General features: G+C 28.4%; 1 protein-coding gene across 1 annotated transcript; it reads right to left on the reverse strand.

Annotated features, from left to right (window-relative positions):
- Positions 1-2,022: 2,022 nt before the first annotated feature.
- LOC100164185 (GTP-binding protein 2) lies at positions 2,023-9,847 on the reverse strand. Its single transcript, XM_001947904.5, has 8 exons — positions 9,337-9,847; positions 9,047-9,259; positions 6,835-7,044; positions 5,018-5,353; positions 4,764-4,946; positions 4,027-4,138; positions 3,758-3,945; positions 2,023-3,699 (listed from the first exon to the last, which is right to left on the reverse strand). The coding sequence occupies exons 1-8, from the start codon at positions 9,514-9,516 to the stop codon at positions 3,424-3,426; spliced, it is 1,698 nt and encodes a 565-aa protein (XP_001947939.1). The 5' UTR covers positions 9,517-9,847; the 3' UTR covers positions 2,023-3,423.
- Between the last annotated feature and the right edge of the window lie 7,864 nt (positions 9,848-17,711).

The following is a 17,711-nucleotide window of genomic DNA, read 5'->3' on the forward strand; positions in this document are numbered from 1 at the left end:
TTTTCTAGAGTTAATGCTTAGAGTAGTTATTATAATATTATACTTTCAACGTTATTACTTACTAGGTACCTATATGGTTATATATTTGTACCAAATAATATTAGACCCTATAGTGTTATATCTCAGATAAAATTAAAACATAATTTGCACAGTTTGCTTTAATATTATAACAATACCTATTCACGAATCACGGTCGAACACATAATATTATTATTGTATAAAATCATTAAAATCAAACACATTCCTAAAATGCATGTTAACACTGTTTACCCATACCCAATAGTATATATTATATATTATTATATTATGTATTATATTATTAAATAAATATAGGTAGTATATTATACGTTTATGTACTTAATTTTGTTATATAATGTTTTTGTTTTTATTCTGTTATAATCGTGTCGCTCGTATAAGTGTTTTTGAAATGAAAACGTAATAGAGAGTATTGACCAGTAATGTATTTAAACAAAAACAATGATATGTTTATCGATGTCTTTGTGAGTAAAATTTATGTGTGAAACGATATATTATTATTATCATATTGTATTATAGTTACTAAATAAAGAAATTAAGAAAATATTTATGTTACGATACACATTAAAAACCATATCAAAACGAATGGACCATCCTGTGCATGTTAACACGAGTGAACATATAATAATATTATTGTTGATTTCTATTATAAATGTCTAATTATTATTATATTATTATTATTACCTATATTATATTATTATGTATTTATGTGAACACGTGCGCGTGTGTGTGTGCCCGACAGTATAATTTCGTATCGATTTTACTGGAGGACCGAATAGGATTAATCATAGTAATACAAAATTTGTGATTAATATTATACGGAACGATTTACAACAAAATGCAATCCCGCACATTATTAATAAATGGTATTCATTTAATTCGTACTTATTTTTTGGCAATGTTCAAAGATCGGTTTCAGAATGACACAAATCCGACATTCGGACGACAATATAGCTACAGATACCTAGGTACCATAATATAGAAAATCCTATTTACGAATTCGAGATCTAAATAATTGCCGTTTATCGCATAGATAGTCGAATTTCGTGGTCGTGGGGTTTGACCATAGAGACAATATAATTGGTAAATTTACCATAAATAACGAAGAAATCGCATACCTACCCGACTTATAAAAACAATATTACGCGTTCGACTAGAAAACAGTGATGTGCCGTTAAGATTCTGCAATATGCATCGTTATTGCGATTTTTGTATTTATCGCACAAAATGTGATCGATAGGTTTTGTATTGTGATTGCAATATTAATAAAATAATAAAAAGTAAAAACCGTTTTTTTCGAAATAAAAAACATACCACGAAGGTAATCATTTTCAGTGAATCGTTTTGTAAGATATTATGACGCATTATAGTGTACATAAGCTATTGTTTAAGAATAATAGGTGAGAAAATGTATTCTATAGTTCTTGTTTGTGCTTTCATTTGAAATAATAAGTATGTCAGTACATTATATTATAATATTATAGTTGCAATAAGTAAACGGATTCTGTGTAAATTTATTTCCTACGTTTTGTATTGTTGGCTGTTATAACTGAAATGGCGGCTTAAACTTTATTTTGCAGGTTTGACAAGAAGATTTCAAAAGCACACTAATAGCGCCCACAAGCAAACGCATTTTAAAAAGCAGAAATACAATTTTTAAAAAATCAGATCGTATTTGGTGGTCAACGTTTGAACCATATATAAAAATTAACTTAAATTACATATGTAAAAAAAAATTGGAAGGGAATTACATAAACGCCGGTCGGCTTGAGTTTTCCGCAGCGTTGGAAAACGCGGCGTATTACAACCGTCGTGTATAGCTGCTCCGATTTAAACCAATGCGTTTTTAATTCGACGGAATACGCCGTGTATAGCCCCGGCCTAAGACAGTGGCGTTTTTATGGCCGGGGGGGGGGGGAGGTGGAGTCTCCCCCACCCATCAAAAAAAAAAATATTTGTAGACCTCCAATTTTAAACATATCAATATTCAATAATATAATAATTTGTTTATTTTGAAAATTATAATGAAAAAAAATGTATTTTTTAGGCGACTACAGCAAAGCATGTTTAAAAAAAAATAACACAATGTGCTTAATATTAATTACTATATTGAATACAAGTAGAAACATTATCACATTTAAACTAAAAAAAACTTTTTTTTTTTTTAACATTTATTAGAAGATATTATACAATCTGTAATATTATTTACAATGACTGTGAAAGTGTGAGGGGAGTAGTTTCTCAACAGTAACAATGGACGTGAACTAAAAAAAAAAATTGAAAAAACTTAAGATAATAATATATACCTTGTTAATATAGTTTAATGTCTGAATACTCATTGAATTAAAATGAACCATTCAGTCGCACAATTTTACAACTAAGCTACAAAATATAAATCCTTAAATTATAAGTTAAAATTACTTTTTGTACTTCATTCCTTTTTCTCAGGTTTATCTCTTCACAACTAAAACTAACAAGTGTCCTAACTAATCTTTTTACAGAAATTATTTCTACGCTACACATTTAATGAAATAATAATTAAATATAAAATATACATTGTAATTATTTCCAAAATACTTGAATTTTTAGTTATTTATACATTAAAAAATAAATCTAATATTTAAACTACATTGCTTGCCTTAAAAATATATTATTTTATTTATATTTTAGGGTACATAAATATATCATATTAAATATTTAAAATATTTTACAAAATCATTATTTATACATTTGTTATTTATACATATATAAACATTAATCATATTACGTAACAACTTTTTTACATATACTTTTTTTTATTTGAGTTCATAAAAATAGTAATTACAATATAATTCAATAAAAATATAAAATAAAATCTAAATATGCAAAATCATATTTCCAAACAATATTTAATTTATCTCCTAAAACCCAACTGATATTCTAATTTACTTTGTTAATTATCAGTATATTTTTAAAAAATAACACTACAAAATTAAAAGTCATTTTCAATTAAACAAGTTATAAAATAATAGCTGCATGATAGTTAATACAACAGGGATATTACATTTAAAAAAATATTGTGTCTAATATATTATTATACATTTATTTATAATTTAAAACTTTTCATAAATAACTTTTTATGGTTTTCGATAATCATTGTAAATTAATATTATATAGAGACACCATAAAATTTTAAAGAAAGAAAGAGTGGTCATCTTGAATCTCTAGTAAAGATATGTAATTTTATAGTTGTTGTAACTATAAGTAAAATTGTTATGCATTGGATTAAGTAAAATATATAGTGTACAGCACACAATTATTCCAAAAGATAAATAATATAAAAGTTAAGTTTATTATACTCTATATTCATCTGTGTAAATATTAACTGTCGGTAATGTACAATAATATTTATCCTGCCACAACCTGTAAAGCAAACACCTGTGTAACAATCCCAATTCCTTTAGTCTGCCCTTCTCTGAACAATAACCTCATGCCTTCAGTTACATATTCTGGATGGCGTGCAAACTTAAATATTACTGATGCGGAATCATTAGTGTGCATGCCTCGTTTGTCACACTCCATGATAGCAACAATAGCAGCAGTTTGTCGTATATTCCCGATGTGTACAGTGGTTTGGAATCCATTGTGTATAGATGTCGCATGATAAAGCACCACAATCCTAGCCTACAAATTAAATCCAGAAGATGAAAATTTGTTTGGCGCAACTAAATTGTGGCCATACCTGAAAGAATATGCAAGCACTATGGTTTACACCTAATCCCAACAGCACCATGCCATTCCTCAAGCCTGGAATAACTTTTTCTAAATTTAATGAAGCACTCTGGGTTGCTTTTACTACACGACATGGAGCTTTATTTCTGTGTATAGACTGTACAGTAACTGGAACAAATGTTCCATTATCAAGAGGACCTACAAATAAAATAAACTTAAATTATGCTGCATGTATATTTTAATAATTGTAATCAGAGTAATAAATTTACTATTACATACCTATGACTAGTTCTGTGGCTATATTTACAACACCTTGTGTAAGTACACCACCAACAATTGTACCAATATCTGGAACTTTAAAAATCTCATCTATTTGGAATTGACAACATTCCTAAAAAAAAAGAAAATAATATTATTATGGAAATTTTAAAATTTGGTATGGAAAATGTATTGCACCCATAAAATAGTTGTATTGGTACTATACAAATTTACAATACTACAATTGAACACCAAATCTTAAACTATGATGATATATATTATATATAACACTATTTTATAACATGTTGTCAATGTTACTAAAATGTTAAAATGTTAATATGTTCAAAATGTTACCAAACTTTATGGCGTAAGCGACAAATATGGAAAAAATGAGGTGTTAACAAAATTTGATAAAAGGCGCCATTCTTAATAATTAAATGAGTAGTATGCGACGTAATAATTTTTTTACATTGACTTACATAGTGAATTGTCGTTTACATCAATTTAATTTGTCACTCACAACATATTTATCATTTAACCAAACTGGCAGTACCAAATAACAAGAAATAAGATAAGCAACCCAAATACAACCTAGATAACATACTGATAAGTATAAAAAAAATTGTTGTCGAATAGTACTCAATATTACAATTGTATCATACATTCTATTATTAAAATATTGGTGGGGCAATACATTTTTCACAGACCTTGGCACGGCCCACACTTAAAATGTAAAAAATAAAATTATATTATAGTACCTGTTCCAATCTCTCTTTTTCTTTGATACTTATACTCGGCGGTAAAACATATAAAAATCTAGTGAGTAAATCTAAATTTTCACCAGTAACACTGGATATGGTAAATATGGGTACAACATTTTGTGTTGGCTGTGCTGAACTTGCAGTAATGACATCATCATCCGATTTGATAACAAGAGGAACCTGAAATTAAAAATTAAATATTTATAAACTTAATCTTCTTAATCAGATAATAAATATGTGGTATAATTTACTTTTCGACACCCAACTGATTTCAATATAGACTCCAACCAATTGATAGTATTGTCGGCAGGAGTAATGTCAGTCTTTGTAACAACAATGCAAAATGGGAGCCTAAGTGCTAGTGCTAAATCCATATGCTCTTTGGTCATGTCTAATTGACTAGAAACATTTACAGCTGGACTGCTCACAACTAACATAACGTGATTTGGACAATAACCACTCAAACCAGCTACAGTAGTTTTAAGATATTTTTTATGTCCAGCCAGATCAAGGAATGTGATCAACTTAGATGAACGATCTCTGATCTCTTCAGCTGTACGTGCTTTTTGGTAGTTAATAACATCACCCTTAAAAATATATAAATTTAATACAATTAAAACAAGCTTTGCTTTTAGGAGGTGAGCAAACAAACTATACTGTATTATTTATTGTAACTTTTATTTTATCATTTGTTTGCAAATATACAGTATTATTTGTGTTAAAAAAAAAAAAAAATATTATTTAAAATACTATACAAAAGGATGGTAAACTTAGTTCTGTAAATACAAAAACTAAAAAACCAGAAAAAATGTTCATGGTTACACACCAGATTATTAATTTAAATATTTTATATTTTGATTATTATAATTTATTGTATATTATTTATTTTGGATTTTATACTTTATTTTATGTTTAATCATTAATTTTAAAAGTAATCAGATGATGATTAATATCCAGAACTAATAGTAGGGCACTATAGATACAGGTATGCTACGCCGCCATTTTGCGACTAATAATATTATGTGAATATGAATTTCTCCCCCTTTATTTTATTATTTTATCATTGATAAATCAGTCGCAAAATGGTGGCATAGAATACCCATGATATATAGAGCCTTACTAATAGCTCTTATTTTTTTTTATATTATAATACTTAAGGTTGTAACCCTGTTTATTTTAAAATAAGAGGATGTCAGTGCACTGTTTTTTTTCTCTCTCAGGCCCACTCGCAACATAGACAAAACTCATATACACTGAATCATTTTTTTTTTTAAATGTTTTTGAGTAATTTTGGATTAAAATTACCCATTACAAAAATTATAGAGAATAATATTTTTGAGTGTATGACATATCCATTTCTCTAAATATTGTCTCAAAACAATTTTAACATCATTTAAATTTACAATTGTTTAATTTTTTTTTTTGAAAGTCGAATACAGAGTCAAATAATAACAAAATATAAAACTGATACGTCATACTTTCAAAAATATTATCATTTATAATTTTTGCAATAGGGGATTTTACTCTAAGATTACTCAAAAAACATAAACAACAATTTTAGGTGAGTGTTTTATCTGTTGCGAAAGGGTCTGAGAGAAAACAAATATTGCACTATCATCTTAAAGAATATTAACCTTAAGAGAATGTTGCACCCTAATATGTTGTCTTTAACTCAAACACTTACTACATACCAAATTTTACGCTCAGCAAAATCACGTTTAGCTCAGTTAGTTTAAAAATTAGAGTGAACTGACCTATACAATTTAAAGGTAAGATAAGATAAGTACATCTCACTCAAAAATTGCAAACGGTTTGTCCATCTTAAATTAATTATAACTCGCTTTAAAATTAAAATATAACAAAAAGCCTGGAGATACCCTAGATAATAATCTTACTTTTAAATTTTATAACAGGTCAATTCACTCTAATTTTTAAACTAACATTATCTACTGAGCGTAAAATGTGCTATGTCGTACGTGTTTAAGACGAAGACAACATATGGAGGTGAGACGTCCTCTTAATATATTCATTATTTTTAAATTGATAAATTGTAATACATTTTAATTACCTCAGTATCAAAACCGAGAATTTCATGAGATATGGAAGAAGTTCGTCCAGATCTAAGTTCATGCAAATGTCTTAAAACATTTAACCGTGCACTACCACGGCCGTTATCAAATTCGCCATGTGCTAAGACCCCAAGGAGAGTTGACTTGCCAGCATCTGCACCTCCCAATACAGCAACCATAACTTCAATACATTCTTGGTCATCAGGAACCTAAATCATATAAATTGTATTGTAATAAAATATTAAAAATAGAATATAAAATACAATTGTATTAAGTGTTATCATAAAAGTTTGATAACTATTATTACATTGAAGCAACATTAATGTTTAAATCCCAGTGGTATAACTTATTAACACACTCAAAGCCAGTGAGTTATATCAATTCTTATCCAACGCCACCAACGCATTTAAGCGTTAATTTCTAATATATTTCAGTGTTGTTTAATAAATGTAGCTTCTTTATAAATCTCTAAAATTAAAGGTCGCCAAGTAAAATATAGTAAAAGAAAAGCACTAGGAAAAGTATTGAATACAAGTACAAATGAAAAACGAGAACGACAAGTCACTTTAGTACCAGCTTAAACTATGCAATATAATATGGCGATACCAAAAATTGTTACTTATCTTATCTTATTTTAATTTATAACTATAGAAATTTTTTTATAATAATGATTATTGACAAATGTGTTGTAAATAACTAAATATAAAAATTCAAAATACTAACAAAATATGTATTTACAAGTAATTTTCTTTTAAATATATATTTATTTCAGAAAAATATGAGAAAATAAAATGTAAAAATGATATGTTTTACTTAATGCAGGGGAAAATGCACATTTTTAATCAGAATTAAGAAATCTGCATTCAATAAAACTATATATTTACACGCATATCTATGCCTTGGTTATAATTTATACACATACATATCCAAATATTTTTTATATTTTTAAAATATATACTGAATATTTCTGAACTTTGGTATATTTATTATTTATGGTACTTTCTTTACTTTGAATTTTAAGACTTCTGTTTACAACCTATTTTATTTTATACTCCTAAAATATTTAATGTCCTTTCTTTAATCATATATTATACAATTAATGCAACTTGTAATTGTTTTAAATGTAACATAAAGTACTTGGTTATTAATATGTATCTATTATTATACCTAATTTAACACATTTTATTATAATAATATAATGATTAATGTTTTAGCTTAAAACTAATAAGTCTTACTAACTAGTAACTAATAAAAATGTACTGATTAAAAATAGTTTTGTATCTAAATTACTTCCAACTCCAACACCTTAAATTATTAACTTTTTATTAGATATATTATGTTATAGACTTTAGCTGAAATATGACCTTGATATTTGTTACTTATACGTGATGAATGCCAATTTTTGTGGGTAAACATAAAAAAATTATCTTCAATAATATCATTGACGACAAAATGACAATAAGACATATTATGATAAAATAATTATCTTTTTTGGTTGTTATTCTACTACATATTATTTAAATTGGGAAAGATTAATTGAAAAATAATAAAATTATTTTCATTTTAATATATCAAATAATACTATAGAGGAGTTAAATGAAAAATCTTCTTTAGATTATAATATTAAAAACGTTAGATAACCTTTATACTCAGTTAAATAAACAATTTTATAGTTAGAACAATGTATATAATTTAATATAATCAAATAAAATCTTTTTGTATAGAAATTTGTTTAATTTATTTATTGTATGATCATCAGTTTTTTTTCTAATAGCTTAGCTATTTTCTTAAGATTATGAACTTGACCTTCATTCAAATAATTTTAATGATATAGATGAAAAAAAATTTAAAAATATATAATTTATTGTTTATAAGTATAGATGTTTCATTTTTAGGGTCGAATTTAGACTTTAGAATCAATAAGTACCTAAAGAAGTCTTTTGCTTAACTTAAATAATATGTAACTATACATTTTATTTTATAAGAGAAAACATTACTTTATAAATTAATTTCTAAAACGTTGAGAAATAATATTATGTAATAAATCGCATAGAACATTCAAATTTACTAGCTTTAGATTATAGAATGATAAGATATAACTTAAATTAGTAAGGTATAGGTAAACAATTATTTTTATCTTGAAACATGTTAGGTACAATTGTATAAAAATGAAAGGCCTATAAATAATAATTTTGTATAAAAGATAAAAACCTTTCGAACTAAAACTTCTGCAACTATTTTGTCCTTTCTAACAGATCTTTCTCGTAATACTGATGTGGTGGCACCAAGCTTGAGAGCCATTTGATCCAGAGTGATCAGACTGGACTTCATGTCATCAGAAGACAATCCGGTCAGCCTCCCCGTATCTTCAACACCGATCTCGTATATGGCTTCACCATGTCCCTCTCTGAGCCTCCATTTCAGCTAATAGGTACAAATAAACACAGGCATTACATAGTGAATTTTGTTGAAAACAACAAGTATGAAACAAGGGGTCTTACCTGCGTGACTAGATGTTCAAATCGCAATTTCGACGGACTGGTCAGCTTGAGCTTGTACTCGACGTTGCCCATTTGCGGTTCGGGTGGCAGACGGGTATCGTCGTCGTCGTCTTCTGGCCATACATCGCAGTTGGTCGGGGGGCTGGTGCCCGGGTCGAATAGGTCCAAAAACGAGTCCATATCGACCGCGGGTATAGCAGCTTTCGAAAGAATATCCTCCAAGGCTCCAACTAAACGCGAATGGAAATCATTTCACCGCACTGTGATCGCGACGACGCTGCACCGCGCCACAGTCGTCGCCCGGTCAACGTAACAATAAAATGATCAATTGCTTTGCGCAATATTGCGCGCCAAGTCCGTTCGCGGCCCGCCAATAGTGAGTGGCTGGTACCAGATTTATTTATAAACAAAGCGCCGCCGCAAGGCCGTCCGTCACCGTATTTACTATTATGGCCGTTCGCGGTACAACTCCGATCTTCGGTAGCTGGTACTCGATAGGTTATCACTTATCAGCCAGAACGCCGTTATCGCGCGACGTGAGAGACGTACTCGGACGATAGCCGATAATAATATTATTATTATTTTCAAGGGCGACTTTTCGAACAGGTGTTTATTGTTTTTCGCTTTTCCGACTTTCCGTGCCAAAACAAAAACCCGCGTGACCATAGGTATTCTGCCTACCAATATCGCCGACCTTCCGGCTCCCACTTGGCACTGTCTTACATGAAACTCTTGTTCACTAAGTTGTTGTCGACAAAATCTTATAATGTTTATAATAATAGCGTTTCCGAGAAGTTATTATTTATAACAGTAAGAACGAAAACAGTGATGGAACGCATGCGCGCGAGACCAATCCTATAAAGTATAAACCGCGGACTAGGTTTATTAAAATTCGTAATAATATAATATATATTATATTATCTGAAATGCGCATGTATTTTCATATTATAGTCTGTAAATATTAAACGTATATAATACTATTGACAGCCTAAAAATATTAAAAAATGCATTATAAGTAAAATTGAGTAAATACGTTTTACATAGCGGGGTGCCGCCATTGGATGAATTCCCCCTGCCGTCAATCAAACCACATAAAATTTACTTATTGTATAACTTGTACATACAGATTGTAAATATAAATTTTTATTCAATAAAAAAAAAAAATACGTTTATAAATATAAAAAACCCGAGTACCTAAATGGATGTCGGCTATTCAGTAGGTTACAAGTGGGTCATTGTATAATGGATGATATTAAATTTGAATTCAATAATATAATATAATTGTATACGAAAAACGATTCTGATGGTTTATTAGTATGTACCTTTATATAATATTTATTTTGTTATTATACGTATTATTAATACGGTAGCTATATAGTAAGTTTAATTAATATTATAAAATTACAACAAAATAATTAAAATCGTTATTCTTATATAGTTATTTAATACCTAGGTAGGTATGTAATTTCGCCCAAATTTTAACATAAAAAAACTATAATTTTTAACTTTGTTTTAAATTTTCAATCCTTAGCTATAAAAGTTGAGCATTTTATAAATGTTTAACCATAAAATCATTTTTAAATTTTAAATTTGATAAATGTTGTCAAAAATCGAACTTTAAAGTTTAAATACTTATAAAAAAAATTGTACCTAATACCTATGTATACATAATATTTTCCAACTATTATTGTAACAATACACCAGGAGCCTTGTATTAATTTTTCCCGCATTTTGACCAAATAAATACAATTTTAATGACATTTATAGAAAAATTAAAAAATTGAAAATGTCCGTAAACATTTCGAAAACAGGCCAAATATTTTGACTATTGTACCTACCTACCAAGTACAGGAATTGATAAAATAAAATATAAATGATACAAATTTCAAGTGCCTACGGTTATTCGTTTTTGAATTACAACAGAATAAAAAAATTGTTAGTTGAGAAATCGAGTGGATATCCAATGTTGTAAACATTTGAACTTCAAACGCGCTTATAAAAATTAAATTTTTTTTTTTTGATAAAGGTAGACAATCTTATAAGAATTTTTGCATTAAATTTTAAAATCTTAGATTTAAAAAGAAAACTTTTTAAAAATTTCTAACTCAAAATAATTTGCACATTTTCATGATTTTTAAGCCTTTTGTCAAAATCTGAACTTTAAATGCTTATAAAAAATTGTGACTATGTATTTTTAATATTAACTGTCATTATAACAATATATTAGAAGCCACTTGCATTAAATGTTCAAGCGTTTTGACCCAACGAATATTGATATTTATACAAAAAAAAAAAAAAAAATAGTAAAATTGGAAACAGAATATGTTGGTAAACGGCTAATTTAATTAGATAAATTATATTTGAATTATACACTATAATATTATATACTTCGATAAAAGTTGTATGCAATGAAATCGGCTAATATTGGTTGGAGTGACACATATCTATAGATACATTTTATGCTAAATAATTCAGGCGCGGATTCAGGGGGGGGGGCTATGGGTGCTCGGGCACTCCCTGTCGTCTAAGCCACTAATAAAATAAATTTGTATAATAATCTAAAATATAAAGGCGAAACCATTTTTTTTTTAAATTCTGATCGGAGCGATGTGTAGATGATGTTTTTTTTAAACATTTTTTAAATTTTTATCTTTGATTCTGTCATCGCCGTATTTGGGGCAGTACAACTGCTTTGATTTTCTTCAACAGTATCTCAATCGATGGAAAAGTGATTCTAGTTGGTTCATTCAGAAGGTCAAAATTTAAAATTGCAATAGTTTTAAAAGCGCTGGGAAAAATAAAATAAAAATTAAGGAAAACGGGAATTTTTAAGCATAATCGGGTTTCGACGAAATCAATTCTAATTTTTGGTGTAACTCTAAAACAAATAAACATATACATGAAATGTTCACTATGAATGTTTATATTAGCATTTTCTATACACGATAAAATTTTCAAAATATTTTGATTTGTTTTGAACATTTTTAGTTTCCAATTTTATAAGTATTTTTTTCTATGAATGTCAATGACATTTTAAAGTTTGAAAATGTTTTATATATTGTTGCAGATGAAAAATATTAAAAATGCAGTCACAATTTTTTCTTATAAGTATTTAAAGTTCAAATGTTGACAAAATACATAAAAATCACGAAAATGTGCAAATTATTTTGAGTTAGAAATTCATGAAAATTTTTATTTTTGAATCTAAAATTAGAAAATTTAATATAAGATTCCTCATAGTACCTATGTCTACCTTTATCAAAAAAAAATATCTGCCGGAAAGTTAAATTATATTTTTACATCGTTGTATATTCTCTCGATTTCTCATGTAGGCAGAGTAGGCATGTAGCGATTTTCTTATTTTCTTATAATTCAAACACGAATAGGTACCTGTAGATATACCTAAAATTTACATAATATATTATAACATCTTATCAATTCCCATACTTGATAAAATGAACAAAATATTTTGAGCCGTTTTGAGCTGTTTACGGACATTTTAAATTTTAAATGCTCAGAACCGTTTTCTTATACAAAGATATTGTATCATTGAATTCAAATTTAACATCATCCATTACAGACTATACGCAGTGATCCAATTGTAACCTACTGTAAAGCAGAGCGACACCCACTTGCCCACCTTTTTTTTTGAGCACCCCCTGTTAAAATCTTCTGGATCCGCACCTGCTATATATAGTTCAAAATGAAAATGATATTTACTGCGTAGTATTTTGTTTATATTATATCAATGAAGTCGATTTTTTTGTCATATTATGAGAAACAAGTCAAAAATGTATTAAACAATTTTAAAAATGCCACAAAAAGTATAAAATTCGTTAAAAATGCACCCAAAAAATGTTAGGGTTACAACATAAAGAACTTGAAATAGAAATACATTTGTAGCTTGGAAAGCATCGTCTAAGAGTTGAGCCATTCCAAAAAAAAAAAAATGCAAATATAATGTAATCTGAGTTATTTAAACATAACAGTATAACAGTGGTCGCGTGAAGTATAGGTACACACATTTGCAGTGTAATATATATGATATTATGATAATAATAATATTATTTATTATTATGCAGTCATACAGGTCGTATAGACGTACTTATAGTGCAGTATTATATAGTGTACGGTCGTAATAACCAATCGCCGCGAGTGAAAGGCTCGACTATGGGTACCTACCTCTTAATGGGTAAGTAATAGGTAGGTACATATTAATGACGAAACTCGTATGTATACCTACTGTAACAGGCACAATGCTTTTGGTTGTATAACAATATAGTATATAGGTACCTATACGAATAAATTAAGTAATCGGGTAGATAACTGGGTCGTCACTCGCCAAGCTCACTTGTTCATACACACAACAGTACAACATATAGCCAGTAGCCACATAGATGCATATGCATATATAAAACTACCTATATTATATCAACACATTTAGTGCCTATACGCATATGATTAATATTTAATATGTTATAGATAAATACGCCATACGGTATATATTACACAGTGTGATTTTTTTAAGCATCATCCTCGTCCTGTTTTTATGCTTAATCCTTTATTTAATCATATATTCAAATTCTGATTTTTAGAATTTTTAAATACACCCGAAGACCATATTTTCGAATATTTGAGAGTTTTTGTACCACATAAGAATGATCCTGTGACAAAACAAACTTCTGTTTTTTAAATAAGAACATCGCTCTTTTATTCACTTTCAATTAATCAGATTTACTTATTTTTAGAATTTTGATGTACTTATACCTATCTAAATCAAAATTCGAACGAGTAGTTTTTAGTTAATATAAACTTGTGTACTAAGGATAAAACCTATATATATGTCTATGCGGTAATGGCCAATGGAACAATTGGTTAAGTAGATTTGGGGGTTTGAGTATAATTAATACTCACACTACATCTAATATTACATAATATAGTTTATATGTTTGTAAAACCATATTTCCGGATCATTATATTTAGTACCTATAAACATTTTAATCACACAGAAACCACTTATTAGAATTTTGATTTAGATACATCAAAATGTTCAAGAAAATCACCCGCTAAAATAAATAATTTTCAGTACCTACCTAAGAAAGGAGATAGCTTTCGTTTGAAAAATATAAGTTTGTATCGCCACAGGACACTCCTTATATTTTGTACAAAACATATCAGCTGGGATTTGAAAATATGGTCTTTATTAGGTATACCTACATCAAATTAATCTAAGAATCAAAATTTGAATAAATGTATTATTTATAAGGAAATAATGGGGGAGCATGTTCAATACATCAACTTATATGTTGAAGCTTAAAGAGCAACCGGACAATTTTCCGAGGGGAGTCCATAAAAATATTTTTGTTAAATACCCATAAGGCCATATTAAAATACGACTAACATTTAAATAGATACCATTGTACCAAATAATAAATGTAGTAAGTACCAATATGTACATTCCACATTTCCACTTAATAGTTGATATTTATTAATAATTATTAATAATATTATAATATGATAATGATACCTATACGTGTATAATATGATATACATGCACACAACATACGGACCACAGACATCCACCCCTTCTTGCAGACCCCCACCACACTAGCAACAAACTGAAGTTTGTGGCATTGCACCACAGGTGCCATAGTGCAATACATAATATTGTACAGCCATACAGGCCCCTACGTGGCTACGTTTACTGTTTACGTAAGTAGGTACCACACTATATATAGTAACTAGTTTAAAGTATTTTCACTATTACATAATATTTACATATCATTATTATACCTAACTATTGGCTATTAATTATTATTATATGCATAATGCATTAATGCATATCTTAAGTAGGTAGGTACAGAGACGTGTGAGGCACTTGCTCCCGTCGGCAAAATTTTAAAATATTTTATAATCGGCATTATCATATAGGTTTAGGTACCTAGATTATAGATTTTTCATAACGTTTTTCCATCTGTAATTTACAATTTTATAAATGTTTAAGTACCTAGCTATTTTATGAATTATGAAATATACGTATATATTTTTAATAATAGGTAATACAATTTATATCTATAACATATACAGAGAATAGAGATCTAAATAAGCTAGATTTGAATAAATAAAATGCGTTTAGGCAGTCGAGACTCAATGGATGAAGAATGATGATAATAACATTAAAAAGTTCTCCTTATTAATATTATTTTTCTACTACTTTTGCATATTTTGTTGTTTTTATTGCATATTTCAATATGCGATATTTAAGATTATTATAGTGCAATAGTGCAAATGTATGCAATTTTAAGTTCTATAAAATTCCAACTCTGATTATTATTATATACAAACGTCTGACGTACCTACAGTTACTCGGTAATCAGTACTTACCTACTATATTGTAGTCAGTGGACAGTTTGCTAATAATGCACTACACGCAAATTATAATCATGATTCATGACCATTTGGAAATTGTTGTGAGTTAACAATTAATAAATAACATGTATAATATTTAATTTTAATTTTGAATGTCTTCGTTAAAACTAAAGAGAGAAATTAGGTGGCACGTGCCAGAGCCACAGAATATCAAAAAAATTTTTGTAAGTAGTACGTATTGTAATATTGTATATTCTTCGTTTTCGCGGTAATGATTAAGGTGTGGAATTGAAAAATTATTAAAACTAACAAATATAGCCCGAGGCCCAAACATAAAATGTCTAGAGGGCCTAGGGGGGGGGGGGGGTATGGCCACTTACCCAACCTTCTAGTCCGCCCCTGGTTCTATAGATCAGACAATTCCTCTACCTGGTACTTTATACTGGACAATTTTTTGAAATTATCATTTATTTTATTGTTTTCTACACATAAAAATCGTATCTTTTGTAATTTCAGTCGTTTTTATTAGTTTGCATAGAAACAAAACAAAATATATAAATTATATATTTATATCTTGTATTGTTGAAACTTATATTATAATATATATAAATGCTAAAAATCTTAGCCCAATACTCAATAGTCAATACTTTTTAACAAATAGTTAATAATAATTGAAATAATACCAATAACAATTTACATAAAAGATTACTTTTAGTACCTACCTAATTCATTTTAAATTATAATTACTTACCTATGTCATTATCTGGTTCCATCAAAATCGATTTTTCTATAGACATTAACATAAATGTCACTAGATTATCGTTAGTCATTGAGTTTCTCAATAAATTTTATATATTTTAGAGTAGAAAACAATCTACGATTATCCTTGTATCATGCTAATTTAAACTTTAAAGCCAAAAATTGAATTCATTACAAAATTATCGAATTACCTATAGATTAACGGCCAACTGGCCATTTTTTGTATAATATAAGCAATCCAGGAAACATCCAGGCCACTTCACCCCTGTCGTAAAGTTAAATCTAAATTGTGGTATACCTACCGAATAAGTAATAATTAAAAGCCATATTCATGTTATCATATTATACCTATACAGGCATCTACTGTTGCACGCCTGTAGCACCTGTTGAATATTGAACTGGCTAGACTCTGGGCGACTGGCTAGAGTAAGTCTAAAATAGGTAAGAGTGGTCAGTGGCGTACAAAAAATGGGGTTTTTGTGTAATCAACCCCCCTGGTTTTTTCACTACCTATATTAAAAATTAAAATGATAAATGTTTAATAATTTATTATAAATTACATTTTTTTATAGATATAGCTCATATCCCACACAGCAATCAAAAGATGACAATATTTACAAAACACCTTTTCGTGGTCACGGAAAAAATATATTTCTTAATATATTTTTAAAATATACTTAAAAGCATTTAAGTAATTTATATTTTTGTCATAATAGATTAATATTTTCCAAATATTTTATAATGAAATTATAAAAATATATTTTATAAAATAACTTTCTTATATTTATAGGATATAAATTTAGAATATTTTCTAACCAAAGTATACATATTTTCAAAATGTGTTCGAATTTAATAATATTGTGATTATATATAAATATATAATATATATTAATTATTATATTATGTGGGAATGTGTGTAGGTGGTAAAATAAAATATAATATATATAAGGGGGACGAAGTGGCCGAGTGGACTAAGGCGGCAGTTGCGACGCGCACCGTCGCCTGTTCAAATCCCGGACATGGGCGGCATTTTTCTTCATGCAGCACGGTGTCTCAAGAGAATTGCCGCAATCCCCCACCCGGGCATAGTAGATACCTATGGGTGCCAACTAAAAACTTCTCCCAAAAACAAACAGCCACGTGTTCCAAAACCTACTGTACCTACCTACCCACCCTACCAAAAAACAAAACAGCTAATGGCCTGGTTGCCGGGCTTTAAGATCAATATAAAAAAAAATATATATAAT

This window comes from Acyrthosiphon pisum, chromosome A1 (genome assembly GCF_005508785.2).
Source record: "Acyrthosiphon pisum isolate AL4f chromosome A1, pea_aphid_22Mar2018_4r6ur, whole genome shotgun sequence".
Classification (NCBI taxonomy): Eukaryota; Metazoa; Arthropoda; class Insecta; order Hemiptera; family Aphididae; genus Acyrthosiphon; species Acyrthosiphon pisum.

Excerpts from the sequence above, each read along its gene's own strand:
- LOC100164185 (XM_001947904.5), bottom strand. The coding sequence starts at position 9,516 with ATGGACTCGTTTTTGGACCTATTCGACCCGGGCACCAGCCCCCCGACC. Across the intron at positions 7,045-9,046 it reads CAGAAGTTTTAGTTCGAAAG|GTTCCTGATGACCAAGAATG; the intron begins GTTTTTATCTTT and ends TATATGATTTAG. Across the intron at positions 5,354-6,834 it reads TTCTCGGTTTTGATACTGAG|GGTGATGTTATTAACTACCA; the intron begins GTAATTAAAATG and ends TATATTTTTAAG.